General features: G+C 52.7%; 11 protein-coding genes across 11 annotated transcripts in view; 5 read left to right on the top strand and 6 right to left on the bottom strand.

Moving 5' to 3' along the window:
* The window catches only part of MYCFIDRAFT_83316 (uncharacterized protein), a gene marked incomplete at both ends in the record, with an annotated part of 2754 nt that extends 1569 nt beyond the window's left edge, over positions 1-1185 (bottom strand). The window contains 2 exons of the mRNA XM_007933949.1: positions 617-963; positions 1022-1185. Coding sequence (XP_007932140.1) covers positions 617-963; positions 1022-1185 — 511 coding nt within the window. The remainder of the gene's footprint in view (positions 1-616; positions 964-1021) is intronic.
* Positions 1186-3288: 2103 nt separating this feature from the next.
* On the top strand, positions 3289-4421 carry MYCFIDRAFT_212691 (uncharacterized protein). The gene has a single exon (XM_007933948.1). It carries the CDS (start codon positions 3384-3386, stop codon positions 4338-4340), a length of 957 nt encoding a protein of 318 aa, XP_007932139.1. The 5' UTR covers positions 3289-3383; the 3' UTR covers positions 4341-4421.
* On the bottom strand, positions 4420-5922 carry MYCFIDRAFT_42436 (uncharacterized protein; the record flags this gene model as incomplete). Its single annotated transcript, XM_007933796.1, has 1 exon — positions 4420-5922. The coding sequence occupies one exon, from the start codon at positions 5920-5922 to the stop codon at positions 4420-4422; it is 1503 nt and encodes a 500-aa protein (XP_007931987.1).
* A 542-nt stretch (positions 5923-6464) lies between these two features.
* Positions 6465-8921, top strand: MYCFIDRAFT_60153 (uncharacterized protein). Its single transcript, XM_007933817.1, has one exon. It carries the CDS (start codon positions 6897-6899, stop codon positions 8541-8543), a length of 1647 nt encoding a protein of 548 aa, XP_007932008.1. The 5' UTR covers positions 6465-6896; the 3' UTR covers positions 8544-8921.
* A 13-nt stretch (positions 8922-8934) lies between these two features.
* MYCFIDRAFT_209338 (uncharacterized protein) lies at positions 8935-9567 on the bottom strand (the record flags this gene model as incomplete). Its single annotated transcript, XM_007933947.1, has 3 exons — positions 9225-9567; positions 9130-9177; positions 8935-9106 (listed from the first exon to the last, which is right to left on the bottom strand). The coding sequence occupies exons 1-3, from the start codon at positions 9272-9274 to the stop codon at positions 8935-8937; spliced, it is 270 nt and encodes an 89-aa protein (XP_007932138.1). The 5' UTR covers positions 9275-9567.
* Positions 9534-10430, bottom strand: MYCFIDRAFT_158227 (uncharacterized protein; the record flags this gene model as incomplete). The annotated part of the gene is made up of 1 exon (XM_007933946.1): positions 9534-10430. The coding sequence occupies one exon, from the start codon at positions 10428-10430 to the stop codon at positions 9534-9536; it is 897 nt and encodes a 298-aa protein (XP_007932137.1).
* A 563-nt stretch (positions 10431-10993) lies between these two features.
* On the top strand, positions 10994-12367 carry MYCFIDRAFT_146300 (uncharacterized protein; the record flags this gene model as incomplete). The annotated part of the gene is made up of 3 exons (XM_007933945.1): positions 10994-11940; positions 11983-12051; positions 12103-12367. 3 exons carry the CDS (start codon positions 10994-10996, stop codon positions 12365-12367), a joined length of 1281 nt encoding a protein of 426 aa, XP_007932136.1.
* Positions 12368-12787: 420 nt separating this feature from the next.
* Positions 12788-14976, top strand: MYCFIDRAFT_83310 (uncharacterized protein; the record flags this gene model as incomplete). The annotated part of the gene is made up of 3 exons (XM_007933944.1): positions 12788-13125; positions 13277-13715; positions 13819-14976. The coding sequence occupies 3 exons, from the start codon at positions 12788-12790 to the stop codon at positions 14974-14976; spliced, it is 1935 nt and encodes a 644-aa protein (XP_007932135.1).
* Positions 14977-15139: 163 nt separating this feature from the next.
* TOR2 (phosphatidylinositol 3-kinase tor2) lies at positions 15140-22725 on the bottom strand (the record flags this gene model as incomplete). The annotated part of the gene is made up of 1 exon (XM_007933943.1): positions 15140-22725. The coding sequence occupies one exon, from the start codon at positions 22723-22725 to the stop codon at positions 15367-15369; it is 7359 nt and encodes a 2452-aa protein (XP_007932134.1). The 3' UTR covers positions 15140-15366.
* A 58-nt stretch (positions 22726-22783) lies between these two features.
* Positions 22784-23158, bottom strand: MYCFIDRAFT_179948 (uncharacterized protein; the record flags this gene model as incomplete). The annotated part of the gene is made up of 2 exons (XM_007933942.1): positions 22784-23006; positions 23055-23158. The coding sequence occupies 2 exons, from the start codon at positions 23156-23158 to the stop codon at positions 22784-22786; spliced, it is 327 nt and encodes a 108-aa protein (XP_007932133.1).
* A 23-nt stretch (positions 23159-23181) lies between these two features.
* On the top strand, positions 23182-23437 carry MYCFIDRAFT_179947 (uncharacterized protein; the record flags this gene model as incomplete). Its single annotated transcript, XM_007933941.1, has 1 exon — positions 23182-23437. A coding segment is annotated over one exon (256 nt), but the record flags the coding sequence as incomplete, so codon positions are not given.
* Between the last annotated feature and the right edge of the window lie 13 nt (positions 23438-23450).

The following is a 23450-nucleotide window of genomic DNA, read 5'->3' as shown; positions in this document are numbered from 1 at the left end:
ATCCCCCAGGGTTTCACTTCATCCCCTTTCAAGAGGAGGGGTAAAGGCCCCCGAAAGTAAAAAATTCTGTAAAAGGAAGGCTTTTCCCCCAATTTGGAAGGGAGAGTGGAAAGTTTTCCGGGAATTTTCCCCCCCCAAAAATGGGGGGGCTTCGGGGTCCAAGAGTTAGAGGGAGCTCCAAAGGTTTTTCCTGGCCGGGGTATAAGATTTATGTAAAGGGGGGCCCGGGGCCCGCGGGCCCATATTTGGGAAGCCCAATTAGGGGGTGGAACCAAGATCCACCCTTTAAACCATTCAGGGAGTTAAAAGGGCGGAAAAACGCGGAGGGCCCAGGGTTTTTGTAAAAATTCCCCGCCTTTGGGGGTGGAAACAGGGCGGTTCCATTTCAGGAAGAATCTTGGGGAAACCCGCCAATTTTTTTGTAATTGGATTTTCCCAAAAAAAATACCCCCCCCCCCCCCCCCCCAGGCTTAGAATTAATTCGTAATCTCAGGATACACGATCTCCGGTCCATAAACGCCCATCACATTCTCCGCAGTCGGTGGCGTATACTGTCGACTGGAAACCGTAATCTCGAGTCCAGCCTGCCGTTCTTGTCCCGACAACAATGTCGCACCAAGATCGATGATACGCCAATGAAGCTGCTCGGTCAAGAACGGTACGACGCTTTCTGCTGTCAGATCTCGAATTGTCTGATGCTCGCCGTCACGGATGAGGTCACGACTGTGTGGTTCAGATTCTAGGTAGTCGTAGAGGATCGTGGTGATGGGGACGACGTCTTCGATGACGATGTCGTTGTCGCGTTGGGACTGGCAGTTGGAACAGTTTTCGATATCTGCGGCGCTCCGTGCGAAGATGCCTGCGAAGCCGACTTCGTTTTTCTTGGTCATGTAGCGTTCGGGTTGGTCGTCTTTGACGTAGCCGGTGAAGAGGTGGACGCTGAAGGAGCCGTCGAAGGCGTATCTGAGTCAAGATGTGGTCAGTGTGCGGGAAGAAGGCTATTGGAGTGGTTTGGCCTTACTTTTTGACTTTGACTTTTGCGTTCCAGGTGATCTGTACAGTCAATTTGTTTGGGTCGTCGACGTCGATCAAAGCTCCTGCCGGAAGCGAAGAGTTGACTGTGTCTGCCAATTCGAGAACGCCTTTGGTCTCAATGGCCGTTTCGTGGAGTTCCGGCTCCGTCATAGTTACTTTCTGCACAGCTTCAGCCACCATGGCTACCGCCCATCGTCAATCTGAATTTGGTTCTTCCATGCGCGTTTGGCAAATTGCTCCCAAGATCTGAAATCTGAAGCTGCAAATTTGTAAGCTGCGAGCGTGTGTTGGAAAACGCAAGCAAGAACAGATTGGTCATCTCATTATCCCGAAGGAACTCGTCAATCTCCAGACGTGGACCTCTTCGTCCAGCGTCTGGCAGGTCAGTCAGCACGTTTGGATTGCTCATGATGCAGTCTGATGGTCAGATTGATGTGAGCAATGGATCGCTTCCAGGCGGCATGCTGGATTTTATATGTGGTGTGTGAAAGGCTTACACAAGCCAGTCACACATGTGCATTCTCAAGACGCAAGCCATAAGACGCGAGGCTCAGTCGATATATGCATGTTCATGGTGGGTTCGTTTTACGGAGGAGGTTGTCAGCAAGCCGCAGCAAATGAGAGTCCGGCAAGAGGCCTGGTGGAGAGGCATCAGGGCATGAAGAGCGTTCAGGTCGTGGCGTACGCTATGTTCTTGTGCTTCAGTTCCAAGAAGTGTCGGTGTCGTGATCTTGCGGTCGTCCTGGCGTCTCAGCTGAGGACGGGCTGCAGTCCGGTCCAATGAACAGGCAGGTCTTCAGCCACCGACACCAAGGCGTTGCATCTCGCCAACGCAATACCTTATGCATCGAGAGCAGCCCGTCTTGCATTGATGCTTACTAACCAGTCATTGGCAAAAGTTTTCGTCCCGCAAGGTCCAACAAGCCCCACAGTCCAAAACCATGGTGTATCGATAGTGTAGAGTCGCAAGAGAACAGCAAAAAGACAGCGTGGACGCTGTGGGAATTGAACCCACGACCTTTCACAAGGCTGTATGGAAGAAGATTCCAACATGCGAAGCGAACTAGAGACGATAATAATATTAGGCACTGGACCGCAGAACACGGCGCTGCGGGACTCCTTACAATCATACCCCTAGACCAAGCGCCCTGAATATTCGGGACACAACCCCCTGTCATCTGCAGACTGTGGGCGTGAGCTGGTGGGGGGAAAATTGTGGTCTAATATGACGGTCAGCTCTTGGCGCTAAGAGGCGGTTGAGGGGTTATTTTGGGCGCAATTCCGCGGGACCTGCATCTGAAAGTGACCTGGTGGGTCGACACGGAGACCTGTTGTCAGTCTCTGCTCATATCTTACAATCAAACTCTCGAGCAGATGAAGCATGGTCCGCAAGCTCGATCTGGGACCGGAAGCGCAGCCAAGACCTCTCCGGCCCGAGCACCTGAATCTCATCGTGGTCTTGATCTCTTCTGCTTGACATCTCTAGATAACTCCGGCATGTGCAACTACGTGGAAGTGGCGGCGACAAATGGATTCCTTGGTTGGTGTAGGAGAGGTGATGTTGCGAGTTGACGACAAAGCATCGACGGACACCTGCATTCCAGTCTCCACGCGCCCGGATCCCGACATCAAAAGCGTCATTGAAGACCTTCCGACTTCTCTAAACACCGAGAAATGGCTTGAGATGCGTGAAGGCTATATCTGTCGATATGTGGCTCTACAGCCAGCGTCAGGGGCTCCAATGAGGCTACGCTCGAGCTCGACACACCGCAAAATCGCCGGATGCGGCAGCGATGTAGATCTAACAAAGGGCATTGTAAGACCACGTTACGAATCATCGTCGATACTCATGACGGTGACTGCTAAACTGTTCAGTCGCTATGTCCAATTGAGGCACGATACTGCTCTTCCGGCGGCCGACCATGTCAACCGAAAAGGAGATGGAGAGAACACGCCGACGACGACGATCGCGCACACACGGCTTCTTCGATCATGGCGACCGGGATTCGTACCCCGGCCGAGTTCGGTTTGCTGACGAGGAAGAGGTGCACAGAAGGATAGGAACGTGGATTCGACAAATTATTGAGGTAGCTATCCCTGCAACACGCTTCGCAATAAGCATTGCGGTGGGAATATTGGCGACAGCGGCCATCGTGGGACCTCTCCTCATACTAGCGAGCACAAGTGCGCGCGGCCTTGGTATGCTCTGCAGCTACCATGTGTTGCCGGAAAGTAGCTCGCTCTGCAGTAATGCTTGGATCAAGCCACAGAAGTCCATTCTCAGCGACCTGAAGGAAGGCAGGACTCCGTTGACAGGAACAATTCACGAGCTCAGCGAACTTACCAAGATGACCGGATCGCTGGACTTCATTGGTCTGGCCATGCACACTGTCTCCCAAAATCTTACAGCGGCATTCGAAGATTTCAAGCAGCATAAGGACGCAGTGGATATGAAAGGCGACAAAACCTTCCTCAAGCTCGCTCACACGACAAGTCATACGCAAAAACTCATCGACGCTCTCACAGACCAAGACGCCGCCTATCGACACGAAGTGGTATTATACGAAGAACACGGCATCGCAGACCTCGCCGAAACTTTCAACCATACCCTCACAATCCTCAACAACGGCACAGGCTTTGGCATCGCAGCTCTCCAAATCGCCCTCCACACAATCCCCTACGGATCGCAATCAAGCCTCTCCTACAACATCCTCCAACAATACCACCAATTCTTCAAAACCCAAGAACAGAATCTCCAAATCGCGGTCTTTCTAACCACAGAGTCGAAACTCAGCATTCAAGAAATGATATCCGACCTCAGTCACCTCCACCGCCATCTCACGACCCTCTCCCACGAACGCAACCGTCTCTGCCCTCACCAGCTATCCGCACTCTGTAACTTCAACCCAACCCACCACCTCTCCCACCTCAAACCCCAACTCACCGCTTTACACTGGCTCCACTCCACCCTCCAAACCTCCGAATTCCGCTACAAAAATTTGTATTCGCAAGTCTACGGCTCTCGGAAAGACTTCGAAACCGAGGTCGAGAGTTACGAGCGTTGGTGGATGGGGAATCGGAAAATTTTGTCGGTGGGGATTTTACGGAGAATTTTGGAGAGGGAGGAGGTGCAGATTCAGAGGTTTATGGAGTTGGGGTTTGAGAGGAGGAAGGTTGTGGAGGGCGTTTATGAGTATATGATGGGGAGTCAGGAAACGTATGATGAGGTTAGGTGGAAATTGGAGGGGGCTATGGAGGGGAAGGGGAAGGGGAAGGGAGGAGATGTAGATGGGTGGTGGTTGTGAGTTTTTTTTTTTTGGTGGTATGTACAAGTTGGAAATAGCGGTGGATCTACATACAGCTAGATCATAATATTTTTCCTGCTTACAATTTTGGAAAAGCAGTCGGTACCTTCCCACCCATCTCCACCAACGTACTCTTATTCTGCACCCAATTCTCAAGTCCCCTCCTCCCATTCTCCACCCCCAATCCACTCAACTTCCAACCCCCGACCGGCATCTCCGCCGGCGACTCCCCCCAAGTATTCACCCACGTGATACCCGCTTCCACACGCGCAAGAATTTTATGCGCGTGATCGATATTTTTCGAGAAAATCCCCGCCGCAAGACCCATTTTTGTACTGTTCGCTCTTTTCACGAGATTGTCGACCCAATTCGATTCTTTATCGTCGTATGGTAAGATGGCCATGACGGGACCGAAGATTTCGTCGATTGTTATGAGCATGTCGTCGGTGCAGTTTGTGAAAACTGTGGGTTTTACCCAGTAGCCTTCGGAAGAGGTAGCTTCTGGTTTCCTGAGACCGCCGTAGAGGAGTTTGGCTTTATCGACTTCGATGCCGTGTTTTATGTATTTGAGAACTTTCTCGTAATGGACTTTGCTGACGAGGGGACCGAAATTTGTGGTTGGGTTGAAGAGGTGGCCCGGGCGGATGTTGGGCATTTTTTGCAGGAGGAGACGTTCGAAGTCGGGTTGTAGGGATTTGGGGATGAAGACGCGGGTTCCGTTTGTGCAGACTTGGCCGGTGGAGAAGAAGTTGGCCATCATGGCGCCGTTGACGGCGTCTTCTATGTCGGCGTCGGGGAGGATTATGCAGGGTGATTTTCCGCCGAGTTCCATTGTTACGTATTTCATGGCGCCTGCTGCTGAGCTTGCGACTTTCATGCCTGTGCTGACTTGTCCGGTGAAAGAGACTTTCTGGATGTCGGGGTGTGAAGTCAGCATGGCGCCGACGTCGCCAGCGCCTTGGACCACGTTGAAGACACCTGCTGGGACGCCAGCTTCGGTATAGATCTCTGCAAGTTTGAGAGCGTGGAGGGGCGTGAATTCTGAAGGTTTGTAGACCATGCAGTTTCCTGCTGCGAGACACGGTGCCGACTTCCACAATGCGATCTGAATGGGATAATTCCATGCTCCGATTCCTGCGCATACTCCGATTGGTGCTTTGGTTGTGTATAGCCAGGCGTCGGGTCTGAGCTGGGTTGTCTCGCCATTCAGGCCTCCGGAAGCGATCAAATTCGCATAGTACTCCAGCACATCGGCTCCAGTCACGACATCGACTACACTAGTCTCCGAGAATGCTTTCCCGGTATCATGAGTCTCGATCGTGGCCAGTTCGTCGTTTCGCTGTCTCAGAAGTGCCACTGCCCGCAGTAGTATTCTCGATCGCTCCATAGGTGGCATGGCAGACCATTTTGAGAATGCATTCTTGGCGGACTTGACAGCTGCATCAATCGCAGCCTTGTCTGCTTTGCAGATGTCTGCGATGGGTTGCGCTGTAGAAGGGTCTATGGTTTGGAAGGTCTCACTGGTAGTCTGTCGCTTTCCTCCGTAGTAGAGAGTCTGCTGGTCGTACTTGATGCCAGCCATGGTGGATGGGTTCGGGTGTACAGGATGAGTTTACGTATTGAGATGCAGCCTTTCAAAGCGGACCGCAGCAAAGTTTGTCGCATGCAGCCGGCTCGTGGTGAGGTGTCGTGGCTCGATGCTAGCTGTCTATCGTTAGGAAAAATCTATGCAGGGTCTATGCTCGAGCTGGTGGAGGTGGTAGATAGCGGAGAAGTTGTGTACGGCGGGAGATATGATTCTGATTCTGAAGATGGTCGGGCCAAGACTGTGACCAGATCAATGCCGGTGACAGACTGCATCATCGGGCGGGCAGGCGTCGGCATAGAGTGAGGTGCGGCGTCTGCAGCGAAATTGAGTTTGCACTGTCTCGCGTACTCCCAGAGAAATCTGCGGTTGACCACGCTAAAAGCGGAGTTGACCAACGTCCGTATAGCCGAGTCTGTGCGTGACCGTGCATATGGTCAGCCGCAAATTAGCGCCTACGCATCTACTTTCCCACCAATCGACTAATTCTTTCCCTTCCCTTTCCTTCTACTATACGAATGCCCGCTTCTTAGACCATACAGATTACGAGCACCGAACAAAACTACTATCCTCACTCCGAACATGCACTACGCGGCAAGCCTCGAGCTCGCCGACCTCATTCCTCCGCGAGAAGACTTTTCTGCGCGCGGACTGCGTGTTTGCAGCAGAGGAATACGCCATCTGTGCCTCGCTAGCCTCTTTTCTTCGGACATGGAAGCTGATGATGAGGCTTGTCGCGTGTCACCATGCTCCATGGGCAGACGCTCGGCACGGCCTTGGCGGAGAAGGCTCTGATGGCCGAGCAGATACACATTGCATCCGTTAAGATTTTATTTCGAGCTTGGCCCTCTTCTTCTTCCTTCATCTCCTCCCTCTACCCTCATCTCCCACCCCTACATCAATCTCCATTCACTCAGCCCGTCCTCGCCTCCACTCCAGCAACGCGTTAGCCGTACGATACACGAATCGCCATGTCTATCAACTCCAGTGGTACCACCTCGGCGCTGCCGGCAGCGGAGCTGAACAGCTATGACTTTATCATTGTGGGTGGCGGGACCGCAGGCTGCGTAATCGCTTCGCGACTCTCCGAGTACCTGCCCAACAAGAAGGTGCTCTTGATCGAGGCTGGACCTTCGGATTTCATGGACGACCGCGTGCTGCTTCTCAAGGAATGGCTGAACCTCCTAGGCGGCGAACTCGACTACGACTACCCCACCACCGAACAGCCACATGGAAACTCTCACATCCGTCACTCGCGTGCCAAGGTCTTGGGTGGATGCTCGAGCCACAACACTTTGATCAGCTTCCGGCCTTTTGAATACGACTGCAAGCGATGGGTCAAGCAGGGTTGCAAGGGTTGGGATTTCAAGACGTTCACGAGGATTTTGGACAACATTCGCAACAATGTCACCCCAGTGCATGAAAGGCACCGGAACCAGCTCACTCGCGACTGGGTCGAGACTGGCGCAAAGGCATTAGATCTTCCACTTGTCAAGGACTACAACCACGAAATCCGATCCACCGGAGCTCTCCACCCCGGCATTGGATTCTTGTCCGTCTCCTACAACCCAGACGACGGTCGACGAAGCAGCGCATCAGTCGCCTACATTCACCCGATTCTGCGTGGAGATGAGTGCAGACCGAACTTGACGATTTTGACCAATGCTTGGGTGAGTAAGATTAACCTGTCTGGAAAGCGTGTCACAGGCGTGAACATCACTCTCCAAGATGGTACCAAGCATACTCTCACTGCCAAAGCCGAGACTATCCTCAGTGCCGGTGCTGTAGACACGCCTCGTTTGATGATGTTGTCCGGTCTGGGCCCAAAGCAACATCTCTCAGACCTCGGCATTCAAGTTCACCATGACATTCCAGGTGTGGGTGAAAACTTGCTTGATCATCCCGAGTCCATCATTATGTGGGAGCTGAACAAGCCCGTCGACCACAATGCCACCGTTATGGACTCCGACGCAGCCATCTTCCTTCGAAGGGAAGTGCCCAACGCAGCTGGCAGTGACGGAGACATCATCGACATCATGGCTCACTGCTACCAAGTCCCATTCGTTTACAACACTGAACGTCTTGGTTACGATGTGCCAACAGAAGCCTTCTGTGTAACTCCAAACATCCCTCGTCCACGATCTCGCGGTAAGCTCTATCTTACCAGCAGCGACCCCAGCGTGAAGCCTGCTCTTGACTTCCGCTATTTCTCCGATCCAGAGGGCTACGACGCAGCCACAATTGTCGAGGGCTTAAAAGCCGCTCGCAAAATCGCCGAGCAGTCACCATTCAAAGACTGGATCAAGCGCGAAATCGCCCCAGGTCCAAAAGTACAATCTGATGAGGACTTGAGCGAGTACGGTCGTCGTGTAGCCCACACCGTCTACCACCCTGCCGGTACTACCAAGATGGGTGATGTCAAGACCAATCACATGGCTGTCGTTGACCCGGAGTTGAAAGTACGCGGTCTTCAGAACATCCGTATTGCAGACGCTGGTGTCTTTCCAGAAATGCCATCTATCAACCCCATGCTTACTGTCATCGCGATCGGTGAGCGTTGCGCGGAAATGGTTGCTCAGACTTGGGGCTGGACTGGTCTTGAGAGAGCTCGTTTGTAGATGGATCAATTTTTTTTTGGATAGCACGGCGGTAGCGGCATGATAAAACGGCGTTTAGGGAGGCATGAGGGATCTGAAAATGTTTGGAGTTTGGCAAATGGAAATGATGCAAAGAGCAAATGATTGCGATGCGATACCCGGTTCACGCGCGTGGACATATATATCTGTGAGTATGGACGTGTACATCTGCAATGAATTTACTTTTCAGAGATGTGTACTGTTCATCAACTTGCACGAAATGAGTAGCAGCGTCGATCAACGTGACAACACAGAAATAGGTAATCCAGAGATGACACTATGAATCGATTCGAAGAGTCTTGAGGGCTTTGGCACAAAATAGTAAGGTAGGTAGGTAATATCATCATCCGCTAAGGATTACTAGGTGCCAACTCTAGCTGAGCAATACATTAGAATATGTAGAAAGTACCGAGTACCACGAGATTTCTATTACCTCATCGATCAGTTCTATACAAGTATTGCGCAACACGTCCTCACGACGGTATGTGCGATCTGCATTGGCGAAACCGGTCCCTTTCACCTGAACGGGTTTCCCCATCCCTTCGCTTACTTGCAGATAATGTCCCACGATCTGATACCTATAGTACAAACTCCCCAAGACTTATGACTGAGTAGGCTCCATGACGAGATGTCGAGTTTCGGGATCGTAGGAAGTACTAGGACTTGGCAGTTTGTACGGAGGTTGTTATGTCATTCGAGATCGGGTTGTGCATGCAAGTCAGCGAGAGGCCTAGACTTCTACGATCAAGTGATGTATGAGCTCACTTTCTTTATGCTCCCATGCAATTCGCCACGAAGCGCGGAATGCGTACGTATGGCGAGAAAATGGCTTCGACATTCATGCGCTTCGTCCCCGAATCATCGTACAGGGTGGTAGTGTTGGTAGAGGTACAACAGAAACGAGATTCCTGCTATTCCGACCGATTGTGACATATTGTTGGATTGAGGCTTCCTGGCACCATGAGGTTGACCTCATCTCACACTGTAGCCTCTCGTCATGAAGTCGCGGTTCTTGCCAGCGTCTTTTCCCAGATCTTTGGACGAGAAAAGGCTCTTCACGTTGTCATTCTCAAGTTTCCGCTTCTTCGCCTGTTCCTGCTCTTGCAAGACTTTTGCTGTAAGTGTTGCTGTAGAGGAGTTGTTGATGCCATTCGAAGCTTTTGCTTCCGACTTTCCATTCGCAGCCGGCAAGCTCTCCTTTTTGGATAGGCCATTCGCCTTGCCGTCGGGATCTTCATCCTTCTTCTTGCGTTTCTTCCCGCCGGACGCCTTCTTCAGCGAATGCGACAAGCCCTTCTCGTGCAGCGTCTTGACTCGTAACGACAATCGCGCGATATCCGTCTCCGTGACCGGCAGGATGGGTATGATATCGTTCGATGCATATTCAGAATCACAAGTAAGGCACTTTTCGCCAGAGACTTCCTTGATCGCGCTTCCCGAAAAGGCATGTCCGCAAGGCACGATATATGCTGCCTTGGAGCCTGGACCGAGCTTGTCGCCTGTCACTGGGCACTTCCATACTTCGCGCTTCGCTGTGCCATTCTTTCTCTCGCTCCCCTCAGCATGGACCTCAAATTTGACCTCGACCACATCTTTTAAGCTTTTAATTGCGCCTTGGGTAATGATGTCGACATCTTCCTTGCGCGCCCCTTCTACCAGATACTCCAGTATCGTAGACTTGTTGTATAGCTTGCCACTGGCGTCTGATACTACGGGTTGCGCTAAAGGTTCTCTCGATATTGGGTCTGTGGTCCAGTAATACTCTTGCTGCTCGTGTTGCGATGCCTTGACTTCGCTGGTCGTCGGATCGCGCGCGGCCTCCTTTACCAGCTCGCGACGGGTCGGTATACTTCCGCCATCATTACCCATGCTGCCGGAGCTGAGAATGATGTGATCGTGTTGGTCGCATCAAGGCGGAAGAACGAATGAGTTCATCGACAAGAGCGAAGCGGCGGAAGGGAGGCACGTTCCGTGGATCCGATCCCTGTCGGCGCTCGAGCTGGACCCTGGCCAACGCTTCTTGCTGAGAGAGTAGCTTCGGGCCTCGGCCGGCGGGTTCACTCACTCGAACCACTTCTCAATCGCGATCCTCTTGTCCGTATTGACGATTCATAATCAGAAACATTGCACGAGATAATGCCGTCGGCCGGCAGCTCAACGGTGCCCGAGGTTGGCGAAGTCCATGTTTCAGTCTGAAATTCGTCTCAGCTTCTCAGCTTGATATTGTCCACTTTCAACATTCACTTGAGTCACTAGACTCTTTTGCATTCAGCCGCGAGAGCTTGCTTGCTACCCGTTCTGGCAATCACGACACCTGCTATCCTTGCACACAGACTTTGAGCAGGCTGAGACTTCGTCAGATCAGTTGCGCGAGCATGGCAGACCTCAGGCGACCTCATTCAAAGAAGCGGCGGCTTTCGAGCTCGGCCGATATGCAGCAAGCAATCGCTCAACCCGGCTCAATCAAGATCAACGTTACTGGAGCGTATATCATCAACCATGAAGATGAAGACAATTCACCAGACCGATCGCCGACCAGCAGTCATTCAGAGGCCGACGAACATTCTTATCAGCACCATAAGCGTGACATCAGATTACCAAATCATACGGCTACTGTGAGCCATGTTGCAGCTGACATTGGCGGCTCTCTCGCCAAGGTCGTCTATTTCACGCGCGAGAATGGCAACGGCGAATCGGGAGGCAGGCTCAATTTCCTTTCCTTTGAGACTGAGAAAATCGATGACTGCATTGAATACCTGCGGCTCCTGCAGATTAAGCATCAGCGGATCAACGGTACGGATCAGGCCACGAAGCTCAGTATTATGGCTACGGGAGGAGGCGCTTTCAAATTCTATGACCGGATTCGAGAACGGCTCGGAGTGGAAGTCGAGCGAGAAGACGAAATGGAGTGCCTGATCAAAGGCTTGGATTTCTTCATAACGCAAATACCGAATGAGGTTTTCACATACAACGACAGTGTTCCGGAGAACCCAATGACGTTTCAAGAGCCTAAAGAAGACGTGTATCCTTATCTGTTGGTCAACATTGGCAGTGGCGTTTCTATGATCAAGGTGTCCGGTCCTTCAGAATTTCAGCGCATTGGCGGTACATCATTGGGAGGCGGTACATTGTGGGGTCTACTTTCATTGCTGACTGGAGCTCGAAATTTTGATGACATGCTGGATATGGCGGATAAAGGCGACAACAGCTCCGTGGACTTGCTTGTCGGCGACATCTATGGTGAGGGCATGGGTTACGAGAAGATTGGCCTAAGCGAAAGGACCATTGCGAGTAGTTTCGGCAAAGTCTTAAAGCGCAAACGAGAAGCCGAACGGTTGGCTGAGGACGGCAACGGCATCAGCAATGGCGAACACACCAAGTTCACGGCTCACACCATGGACATGGATGAAGCAGCAGGCAGCGGCCTGGTTGGAGATGGCAGAATGTTCAAGCCTGAAGACATCTCGCGTAGCTTGCTTTACGCCATCAGGTGAGAGGTTGTCAATGTAGTAATGATTATGCAGGACTGACACGCGCGTAGCAACAACATCGGCCAGATCTCTTTCTTGCAATCCGAGAGACACGACTTGAAGCGGATATACTTCGGGGGATCATTTATTCGAGGTCACCAGCAGACTATACACACGTTGTCATTCGCCATCAAATTCTGGAGCAAAGGAACGAAGCAAGCCTTCTTCCTGCGACATGAAGGCTATCTCGGCGCAGTAGGGGCCTTCGTAAAGCGGAAGCCGGTGAATTGGGGCCGGAGTCGAAGTGTAGAGCCAAATGAGCAGCAAGGAATCTAGGCGCCGCAGCTATATATGACGGGCAATCGAAGCAACAAGAGCTAAGCGCCCAAGCCGTCGACTGAAGTCAGGCGGCACTGTGCAGTGTTGCCGCCTACGCCGCTCCGACCAGCCTCGTAAGAGCGAGCTTCGCAAACACCTTTGCAACCTGGCCAACGTTGCGTGCTCTACGCTGCAGACAGCCGCCGAGTCTCGAATAATGCGTCAGTTCAAGCAGATCAGAGTGAGGACGAGGGTTCGCACCTACTCAGATTTTAGGTTTTGGCTGGGCGCACTTGCCTAGTTCTACCTGTCAAATTTCCGGGGACCGTCCTTCAAGGCCGGGCCCCTCCTTCTCACGCTCCTTGTCGCCCTGCACTCGACCTCAAGCTACAACATTCCGCCTCACAGTTGGCGTCTCCACGTCAAGACGCGTTCGATATGCCTTCCAAAAGGGCCGTATTGTCAGATCTGACCTCTCAGCTTGGCCTGCGCGCTTTTTACAGCAAGAAGGGGACCGACTTCAAAGCAAATCCAACCGTCGCGCAATTATGGGACAAACTCACGGAGCTGTGCAAAGTGCACTATCTCAAGGCAATGGAGTACATTCCTCGGTGTCCTGAGATCCGCGATGCCCAAGCGAATCTTCTCAAAGAGCACGGTCCTGCCATTTGGAGCGCAGACAACCAACGCCCTTGGTTGCTGAATCCTGGAGAAGGAGCGACCTCGTCCCCTTACGCGAGAGACCTGTACTGGCACGATCTGGCTGATCAAAAGTTGTAAGTGAATCTCCCGCGACACTCTGAACGCTTTGGCGAACTGTTCCACGCAGTCCCGACCGCACTAGGTGGACTGCACGGCTTGCACCTTTGCCTATGATGACCACCTCTTTTGTCGGGACCAGCGTCGAAGCATTGCTGACTTCCAAAGTATCAAGGAAACCTTCCTCACGTTCGTCGTTGAGAAGATCCTACGATGGCGCAAGGACCACATTAGGACATCTAGAGCGACAAGCGACAATCTGTTCGACCCGACATACACCTCGAATCCAGCGTCCACAAACACCCGGACCGCCCACAGCGACTCTCCTGCGAATTGGGAATGCTTCAGCGTGAACCGAGAAGATCATCTTAATGCCTCTCTGCTATCTCAGAGCGTCTGGCTTGGTGACTACGATCAAGCAAAAGTGTCAATAAATGGACCAACCTGGAATGAAGTCGAGAAAAACTACTTTGAGAGCACAACGGGCGGCTCAGAATGTTTCGGGGCGGAACCACACGCTTTTGATGCATTACCAGGCGTTGTGGCATGCTATCTACAATGCGCTGCTTGCTGCGCAGCTGGGCGACAGCCTTGCGAGAGACTGAAGGTTGAGCTATCAGAGCTTGAATGGAAAGATGACGATGCGCAAATGATCAAGAACGCAAGTGTTGCTCACTCCTCACCATTACGTCCTTACTAATATGTGCTAGATCTGGACTTTCAAATGCTCATTGAAGGGCAGAGATGTCTACGCGTGCCTCAAAGAGTTGCCGGAGCGAGAATGGAGGAGGCTCAAGTCTGACACGCCACTATGGTCATTCTGGAAGCTGAACGGCGGCTACACAACGAATTGGTTCTTGACGCCTGTCTCGGAGAATGCGACCACACCGCTGCTGCAAAGCGATATCATTCAGCACGGCCCAGATAAAGGGAAGCGTAAACGACAAGATAGTCCTCAACCTGAAGCGAAGTCGACAAATCCCCCCAAGAGAACAACCAGAAGCAGCAAAAGCAGATCGATGATAGCAAGGAAGACCGCTTTCAACGCAATTAATAAACATGGCGGACCTGCTATTCCTAGGGCGGCTGTTCAATCGACCGAATCACCACATGTTGTGCCTCGATCAACTCCGACTCGTGGACGCCAGCCGTCTTACGACAGTCTTTATGACACTACTCCAGCACCTCAGAACAAGACTCAGGCTCCTGCATCGGCATCTGCTACATCGTTCTTTGGAAGATACACAAGACCTCCATACATCAACGCCGAGCGCCCTGAGGCCACGAACCCAGACCCAGAAGCAAGTACACATGATGCAACAGCCACCACTCAAGCGACCGCTTTTGCACCATCTACGCAGCATACCGCTCCGACCTTACCCGCTGAAACTGAGCATGAAGCAGAACCACAACCAGCAGCCACCATCGAACCCGGCACCAATAACACCGCTACTAGCGAGCGACCACCTACACCCGGTCCCGCCCCACCACCCTCACAATCCCCCCAACCCTCCCTCACCGAAATCAAACCCTTCCCTCGCTCTTCCTCAACCATGGAGCCCCCACCCTTCACCCTCCGCTTCCCAATCTGGTTCAAATCCAAAATCCGCGACTCCGCCGCTTCCAAGGTCGTCTACCTCGACGACTCAATGACGGTCCAAAACGTCTTCAACCGTCTCCGCAAAAATCTGAAACGTCAGATCGAAGGACAAAAGCAACCGCTTGTCGCCATAGATTTACGGTTTGCTGTCGATGGGGAAGCTCTGATTACTGTTGATGAAGACGATGAGGATGGTTGGGAAATGGTGCTGAGTATGGTGAAGGAGGCGGAGAGGAAGGAGATGTATGGGAGTTTGGAGTGTCAGTGAAGGGAACCGCGACAGAAGTGCTTCGTGTGGCGTTGATGTGCTGATGTGTTTCGGGGAGGGCGGGCATCGCTATTGAACTGGTGTGCGTGGAGTATTATCTCTGATCCAAGATTTTTGGGCGGCGGGGAGACCTCTGGCAGTAAGAGTCTCTCTCAGCGGAAGTGACAAGAAGCCGTTACTCATACGCTGTGCTGCATTATGCTCACTTGCTTAATTACTTATGCATCGTGTAAACCTCATAGCAAGTACCGTTATCATCATCATCCCAGGTTCCACAGAAAAAGCCTCGCTGATCGTCATGATCTGACCTGATGCCCACCAACGCCACACGCTCAAAACATCAAAATCAAAACATTCTCATCCTCCCACTTTCTCCTCTGCTTTTTGCATTCACCAGAAAGAACACCACCCAACATAATGCTGACACAAATTCTCAAGATTCGTCGCCTCAGCCAACAACCTCTCAACCTGTTCCTCAACCTTCAATTCCTGTTCCTTCTTAAAATCCCTCCCTGTCAACTTCTCCTTCACACGAGCCAAAACCTGCAGAGCCCTAGCATTTTGGACTTCCTTCTCGATAGCATCGGGCTGAACGTTCATGCCGGGGGCGATGCTACTGAGTCTGCCACGGGGACGGTAAGAGTTGTTGCCGGGAGCGCCGGGTTGGTTGGGAGCGTTGGGATCGCCGCCCATGACGGAAGGTCGACGAGCGGTGGTGGCGGCGGCGGTAGGAGGATGACCGCCGGCGGCGTTGGGGTCCTGCATGATTGATTGGCGACGTTCGGATGGGAAGGATGGTTCGGGAGGAGACTCGCGGGTTCCGAGACGCCAGGTTAGGAGAGGGTCGTGGATGAAAGCTTCCAGGACAGCCATGAGGGATTCCTTGTTACCACGTAGCAGGCGCATGACATGTTCACACGTAGTTCTGAAGGAGCCTTCGATGTTGCTGACTTCCATGGCAAACGTGAGCATACGGGTGAGACGGAATGGAACACGCTCGGGGTATTTTTCGCGGTGCATGGCGACTTCGAAGCAGTCACCGAAATCGATGTGGACGATCTTGCCAGTGACGCGATCCAGCAAGAGATTGCTGGGATGGCGATCGCCGAGACCTAAGATGTAGCCGACCATGGACATGACAGCGAGCGACCGAGTATAGTTTGTGCGTCGGTCGAGCCAGGCTTCCGAGGACTTGCTCTTCAGCCACAGCACTCGGTACAGATCCTGGCCAGTGGTATTGTCCAGGGCGTAGCCGAACACTTCGACTTTCTGCATCAGCGTCAAGTTGTCATAATCGGGTGCCATCTGCAGCATTATGCGATGCTCAATGTTGAGCAGGATCTTGCGGCTCTCGCGGTACTCGCGAATAAGGACATGCAGGGTGTCGGAGTTGGGCACCCACCCAATGAGACCAGCTTGTGTCGATAATGGAATGGCTGCGTAGCGTTGAATGTTCAGATGACGCTTGAGACATTCTGGATCTGCTGCGAGGAGCGTGTTGGCGAGGCCAAATAGCTGCATGACGCGCTCATCCTGTCGAATATCTTCATGACCCTTGATAAGGAAATCGTGCTTCTGGCCATCGCTGCCTCTCATAGTCAACTTGCGCGGCCGCTGCTTGGAGGATATGACCGTCGCCACCGGATCAAAGCTAGCAATCTTGATGACCGGCTTGCCGACTTGGTATGTCCCAGGGATGGCAAGATCGAGGTCATGCGCATTTTTGAGTTCTGGTGAGACATACTGCAGTTCCAGACTCATCAGCTGTGGCAGTTGTCTAGCAATCCTCTTGAAAACGCCATAGTAGAGATCCCAGGCTTGGTTGAGATCTCCAATCTCTCTAGACGAGTTCCATGCCTGACACCAATCACGGGCCTCATTAAGGTCACGTCCAAAAGATTGAATGAACGAGATCTCCCTTAGTGTCTCGGGTCCCTTTCGAAGCATTTCGTGGAGAGGCTCCAGCGTGGCCAGCATACCTGCTATGTTGTGGTCGCCGAAGAACAATCGACTAGCTTCTTCCAAGCCCTCGTGCCACTGCTCGTGCCAGAGCACCGCAATACGGATGAGCTCGTGGCTGACAAGGGCGGCTTGCTCGACAAGCTTGGGTGAGTGTTGTCTCATGGCCTCCATGATGCGAGCCGCTGACCGGGAGCGGTTGCCCGTGTCGCTCTTCATGGAGACTGTGAGAGGGTAGACCAAGGCTTGCGGATGTGCACGGCCTATGTCGACCAGAAGATTGTGGATACCCTCACGGACGAGTCTGTTTGGCTGGTTGATTCTGGCAATGAGCTGCGGAATGACCTCGAGCCAGGTGTCAACGCTGACGGTGCTGATGCCTTGAGTGACAGCATGAGTGACTTCCTGGTGATTGCCATGCGCGAACCACAGGGTAAGCAGGCGAAGTGTATCCTGCAGAGAGCTCGTCGACTGAAGTGCAATGCCCTTGAAAAAGCCCTTGATCGCTGGCACGACATGTTCTGAAACCAGATACGATGGGGTATCAGCGTTCTCGCGATCGCCAGAAGTCAGAGAGGTGACGACTTCAAAATTGGCCAATGCCCATGCGTGCCATGCCTTGTACCAATTCTCATGATATCGAGTGGCTGCGCGGTAAGAGGCAAGGACGTCAGCAACATGCTCTGACTGCCAATCGCCGTTGTGCAATTTGACCTGCCAGTCACCCTGCTTGAGGTAGCAGCGTGCTAGGAGCATCCGCCACTCCTCGAGCTCTGCCTTCTCCCTCGCTGACATCTGATGAGCATTGGCTGCACCAAACGGACCATTGCTGTGGACGCCATTCAGTGCGTTGACTCCATTCGTGGCAGTGAGAAGTCCAGCACGAACAGGAGCATGAACGCCATTGACGCCGTTTACATTCAGCCCGTTCATGGACAGCGTAGCAGCTTGGCTGTTCTCGTAGTCCTCTCTGAGAGTTCGCGTAAAACCACGCAGAGAGTTGAGGGCGAGTTCATGATGATCCGTTGACCAGAGAAACTTGAACGTGGCGTATTGCACGGCATATGGCGCTTGTTGGACTTTCTCCCAGCTAGCTGGATCGGTGGTCAAGGTTCCAGTACCTGTACCAATGTCGAGCAGACTGTTCAGACTCTTCTCTGCCAGCCCATTCCTGCCAGCCTTGCGGCAGATCGAGGCAAATTTGATATACATCTCCTGGTTCTCTTGAGGCGTGATGACGAGTGCGCGCACTTTGAGCATTCGCTGCCACACGTCAACCTGGCGTTGACAACCTCTCAAGCGTTTTGTCCACGTCTGTCGCATACGATCTTGCTTGGACAGATCATTAAATGCTTGCTTGTACGAAATGATCTCTTCAAGTTCGGCCAGCATCTGCACGCGAACAATGACGCCGTACGCCCGAGTATAGCTTTCGCCGAGCAGCGCCGAGAGTTCTGTATCAAGTCCATCCCGCGCTTTGGTGATGTGTGCGTGCGCTTCCTCGAAGTGGTTGCGATGAATTGCAAGAATAGCACCGAAGAAGCTGCGATCTGGTGTATGCTGCTTCATGGCTGTCAAATATTCATCCATAACGTCCCATTGACCCATCCCCCAAGCAGCAGCTGCTGCCAGAGGAGCAATGTGGCGCCTGTTTTCGCTGTTCGAGCTGTGCCACCTCTCTTGCGCGATGGAAGACAGTGTGTCCCACTCGCCTAAGGCGTGCAGACATCGCATCTTGCCCATCACGACTTCGAAAGATGCATTCTGTGCACCACCTTCCATCTCCTCGCGGTTTTGGTAAGCCATCAAGGCGTCCTCCCAGCGCTGAAGTTTCTCAAACCAAGTCTCCTTCAGATCAACATCAGTGTAGCCTTGTGCCTTTCTAAGTATGCCAAAGGCTGCATCCGTCTGTTGAAGCTGGTTGTTGATCGAAATGAGAGCTTCTACTGCACTTGCATTCTGTTCAGCATTGAATTCGAGCTCTTTGTAGTGCAAAGCTTTCGCGTAGGCGTGGCACTTGCCGGCGTACATTCCGAGTGTTCGGACATCGATTGGCAGAGCTTTGTCATCATGTTCCATGAATTCCGCCAGATTCAACAAGACCTGAAGGATCTCAGGAGGGATATTAGGACTCGTGAGAGCAGTCTCGATAGATCGAACAAGCTCTTCTTGATATTGATCATAGAGCTCAGTCCAACAGCTGACAAAAGCACTGTTGAAGAGTGATCGTGCCAGTGGTGGGTAGATACTAGCAAGATTCGTGCAGGCTCTAAGTGCTTGTTGCGGGCTTTCTCTGAGGAGCTCCACTGAGAAGCGTCGCATCCATTCTTGCCAGTCTTCCTTGGTCGACTTCTGATTGGCCTCCCATGCGTTCTTCAGGTGCTGCTGATTCACGGCGAGCTTCTTGGTAGCAATCTCGGTGGGATACTGATCCTCATCCTCGTCGTTGTATCTCTCGTCGGGACTCAGATCCTGGGGTAGAGCCTCGTGCTTCTTAAGCTTGTTTACAATCAAGTTGTACGCAGTGTAGTTGATGCGCTGAGCAGTCAGGATCTTGTCGATGGTTGGCACAAAATGTAAGAAGTCTTGACCGAGCTGGAAAATCAGAGCGCAGAGTGTCTCCATGGCGGCGGGCTTGAGAATCTGGTCACTGCCGTTGAGAACGCGAGCAAGTGGATGTATGATTTTGGCAGCGAATTCCGCGATGTTGACCTGCTTGCTGAGACGACCAATCGTCTCGATTGCTGCTTTCCGCACATTGCGGTCACGGAAACGTCCATCGCTCATGTCGAACATGCGGACGATGACGGGAATGATGAGGTGCATGTATTCCTCGGCACTAGCGCCGAACACCAAGAAGGCGTGGAGCACACGTTGCTGGGCAGACCGTCCAGCATCAGATCTACCATCAGCATCCAGAACGCCCAGCATGAGAGGCAAGACTTCTGCTAGGTAGATTTTGAACTCTCCCTCAAGGCTTCGCGCTATGCTCTCGATAAGACTCAGAATCGTGGCCTGAAGCTGCGTGCTCTTGTACCAATGATTTTCGATGGCAACAATCATGACAGGCAGATGTGGGCGGATGTGCTGTCGGACGATCTTCACAAGCAGACCAAGTTGACTGAAATATCCTTCCAGACGCCCCTCGCTTGAGGCGTCCTTCAAGACGCCGACGATGCCTGGAACAACGGTGCCGAGAAACGGCACACATTTCATGCCCATTGTCGCATAGATATTCATGACAGCTTCAACAACGCCTGAGTGGTATTGCTTGAGTGTGTCTTCTTTGAGCATGGCCATGAGAGTGTTGATGACCACAGTGGGGTAGTAGTCTTCCGTGCTCGGAGTGATACCCTTCATTATTAGCGTCACGTCTGATTCGGCGCTAGAGTCGGCCTTGAGATTAGATTCTGGGGACTCCTCCACCACCTGCTGATGCTTGTAGGGATCAAGAGCTCCAAGTATGCCCATGAGTCGGATTGTCTCACGTCGAAGATCACCCGGCGGTTCATTCTTGATAATGTTAACGAGAAGAGTGAGCAATTCCGGATGCTCGGTATATGGATCGATGACATATCCGCTGTTGCTAGCGAGTTGACCCAGGGTGCACAATGCAGCTTCGCGCTTTTTGGGCGCAGCCAGGTCTTGCAAGCTTAGAATGATGATTTGCATCAGCTTCGGTATCCACTGCTTCATGTCTTCGCCGCCGACAGCCGCGAGATCGCCAAGAGCACGCAATGAGGTGGCTGCGACTTCGACATGATGATCTGAAGCTCGGGGAAGAAGGACATCGACCATTGGCGTCACATACGGCCTGATGAGCTTTTGACTTGCATTGACCAGATGGCTGATCAGTTGCGCCGATTCCCGCTTGTTGTTCGGGTTGTTGGAGTAGTTGATTTCGGTCAGCAGTTGAATCAGGACTTTGCGTAGCGATGGGAAGACATAGGCCGGATTGACCTGTGTGAGTCGACCGATGATCGTCATTGCTGCCTCACGAATGGCGAATTTCTCATCATGGAGCGCTAGAAAGAGTGTGCGAACATTTTCAGCATTCGAGAGGTGGCGGTCGAAACGTGCGTCGAGCGACACCAAAACGGTCTGCCTGATGTCGGGATGTGGATCGGCGACTCCAACAGTGAGCAGTTTCTCGATAACGTCCGATACGACCTGAATGGCATGGTGGCTGGTCTGATGGACAATGGGATCCTTGACAAACAATTGGCAGCAGGTCAGGGCAGCAGCCTTGCGAATGGTAGCATCATCATCCTCCACGTAGCGGATAGCGACATCGCGCACAAATTCGTTCAGCACATGCCCGCTGAAGTCAAAAGACCCGAGCGTGTGAAGAGCCAGTGCAATCTCTTGGTCCTTGTGTTCTTGATGCTGCGGATCTTTCTGATCTCTGTACTCCTTGGTGTAGATGGGAGGGAGGCCTTTACCTTGGGTTGGATGACCCAGCGTCTGGAAAGGCTGTCCGCAGAGCGTTCGACTGAGCAAGTCGAGGAGCTTCTCTTGAATCGTTGTCTTGACTGGAGGAATGTAGTGAGCCATGTCAACCAAAGCCTGGGTCAAGGCGTCCGAGAGACCACAAGCAAAGATGGGATCAAGCAGAGCCTCCATGTACTTGCTCAGAGTTTGGCCGACAGCAATGGAGATCATGCTGATACATTCAAAGATCGGTGCCTCGTCGGAATGCTTCGTTCGATTCTTCACAGAAAGAGCATCCCGGATATGTAAGAGTATGGTGTCGAGATATGGAGCGATCTGCGAGCCCACAGCATGTGCGATCTTCCCTATAGCCACAAATGCCATGTTGCGTTGCTTCGGGTCTTTGAGGAGGTTTTGTAGATGTTGCATTGAGCGTGCAAGATAGTTGTGACAGAAGTCTTTCGGCGCGTAGGCAGCGAGTAGAGGAATGATCTCTACTACTGTGCGTCGGATGGTTGGGTCTCGGTGTTCGCGATACTGCTGCAGAAGCACGCGCTCGCATGCATCTTTGTACTTGTTGCCGTGCATGAACATGCCGCCCTGCACCAGCAGTTCCTTGTAGACCAAGAGTGAGCCATGCACGCACTCAACCGTGCCACGACGGAAGCCATCCTGAGCACCCTCGAACAGTCGAGCGAGGCAAGTTTGCCGCTGTTGTGGATCGCGTGCGGATAATATCTTGCAACACTGGGACACAACCTCTGCAGCGGTTTCTCTTATCACCACTTTTTGGTCGCGCAATCCCTCCCAAATGCTCACCAGGATGCCCGGAATGTACATGTACAGCAAGGTTGAGCTGTTCCGAGCCAACTCGCGCAGGATAAGAACTGCAGCAAAGCGTCGGTTCTCATTACGTTCCGAGGTCAACCACTCCAGCGCGTGCTTCACTTCAGCTTCCACCAGTTCGGCAGTCAAGGCGCCACCAGGTGTCGCCAAGCGTCCCAAGCACTTAGCTGCGACGATCATGGCACTGGTATCGTTGCCTTCCAATGTTCTCTTAATGTAATTGCTGAACTTGGTGACCTTCTGCGCGGCATCGTCACCCTTGAAATCAATCAAAGCATTCAATGCGTACAGTCCCCCCATGCGCTCGTGTGTGTCCTGCCCGCTGAGGATGAACTGCACCATCTTGGCGTTGACTTCAGTATAGTACTGCGTCCAGGATGCCGGCGGCAGTTCCCTGAAGGCGGCGTTGACCTGGTCGAGCAGGCGTGCAGCGGCATTCTGGCGGGTATGTTCATTGCGCGATTTGAGCTCTTGAAATATGGCGTTGAGCGCTTCGCTGTACGCGCTCGCCATGGCGATGGGAGGATGCAGCGAAGCCTGGAGCAGGCTTCGCGTACAAGAATTGTCGTCGCTATGGGTGGCGCATAGAGTAGTTGGCGGCCGGTCGAAGGCGAGTGGTGGTATTGGAGGCCAATTCAGGCTTCACTTGGTGGGGTGGGGTGGTTGTCGCATTTGCTATGGTCTTCCATTCGTCGGGTGTAGTATCGATCTGTACAGTCCCTCGAGCGACTGTGAGGCGTCGAAGTGAGGGTGAGGGCGATATCAGAAGGGCACAAGTCGGAGCACGATTGAAGCTTCAGCAGTTCAAGGTCAGGTCAGGTGCAGCTTGCGCGCGGGCCGACATTTGGCTGCCGAACGCCGAAGACGCGCTAGCAGCAACCTTATTGCGGAGGACTTCCCCAAGTGACCTTGAGAGCTGCACACCACATGCAATGAGTAATGACATAATAATCCCAGCAATCTGTGACTATGGCGGAGGAGGAGAATCCCAAAGAGTTTCCCGATGTCAAAGACAAGCTTTGTGCGCCGAAAAAGCTCTCGGCATTTGAGAAGGAACGACTGGCGCAAGAGGAGAAGAGACGACGCGAACACGCCGAAGCTGCTGCGGCACTGAAGGACTTTGAAGACTCTTTTGGTGGTAATGACGATGACGATTACGATGGCTTTCCGATGGGCGCGCGAGGGAACTACGGCGCACCTCGCGGGGCATATGGAGGGTCGCGTGGTGGCTATGGAGG

This window comes from Pseudocercospora fijiensis (genome assembly GCF_000340215.1).
Source record: "Pseudocercospora fijiensis CIRAD86 unplaced genomic scaffold MYCFIscaffold_12, whole genome shotgun sequence".
In the NCBI taxonomy this organism is placed as follows: domain Eukaryota; kingdom Fungi; phylum Ascomycota; class Dothideomycetes; order Mycosphaerellales; family Mycosphaerellaceae; genus Pseudocercospora; species Pseudocercospora fijiensis.
This window is presented reverse-complemented; position numbering and strand designations above follow the sequence as displayed.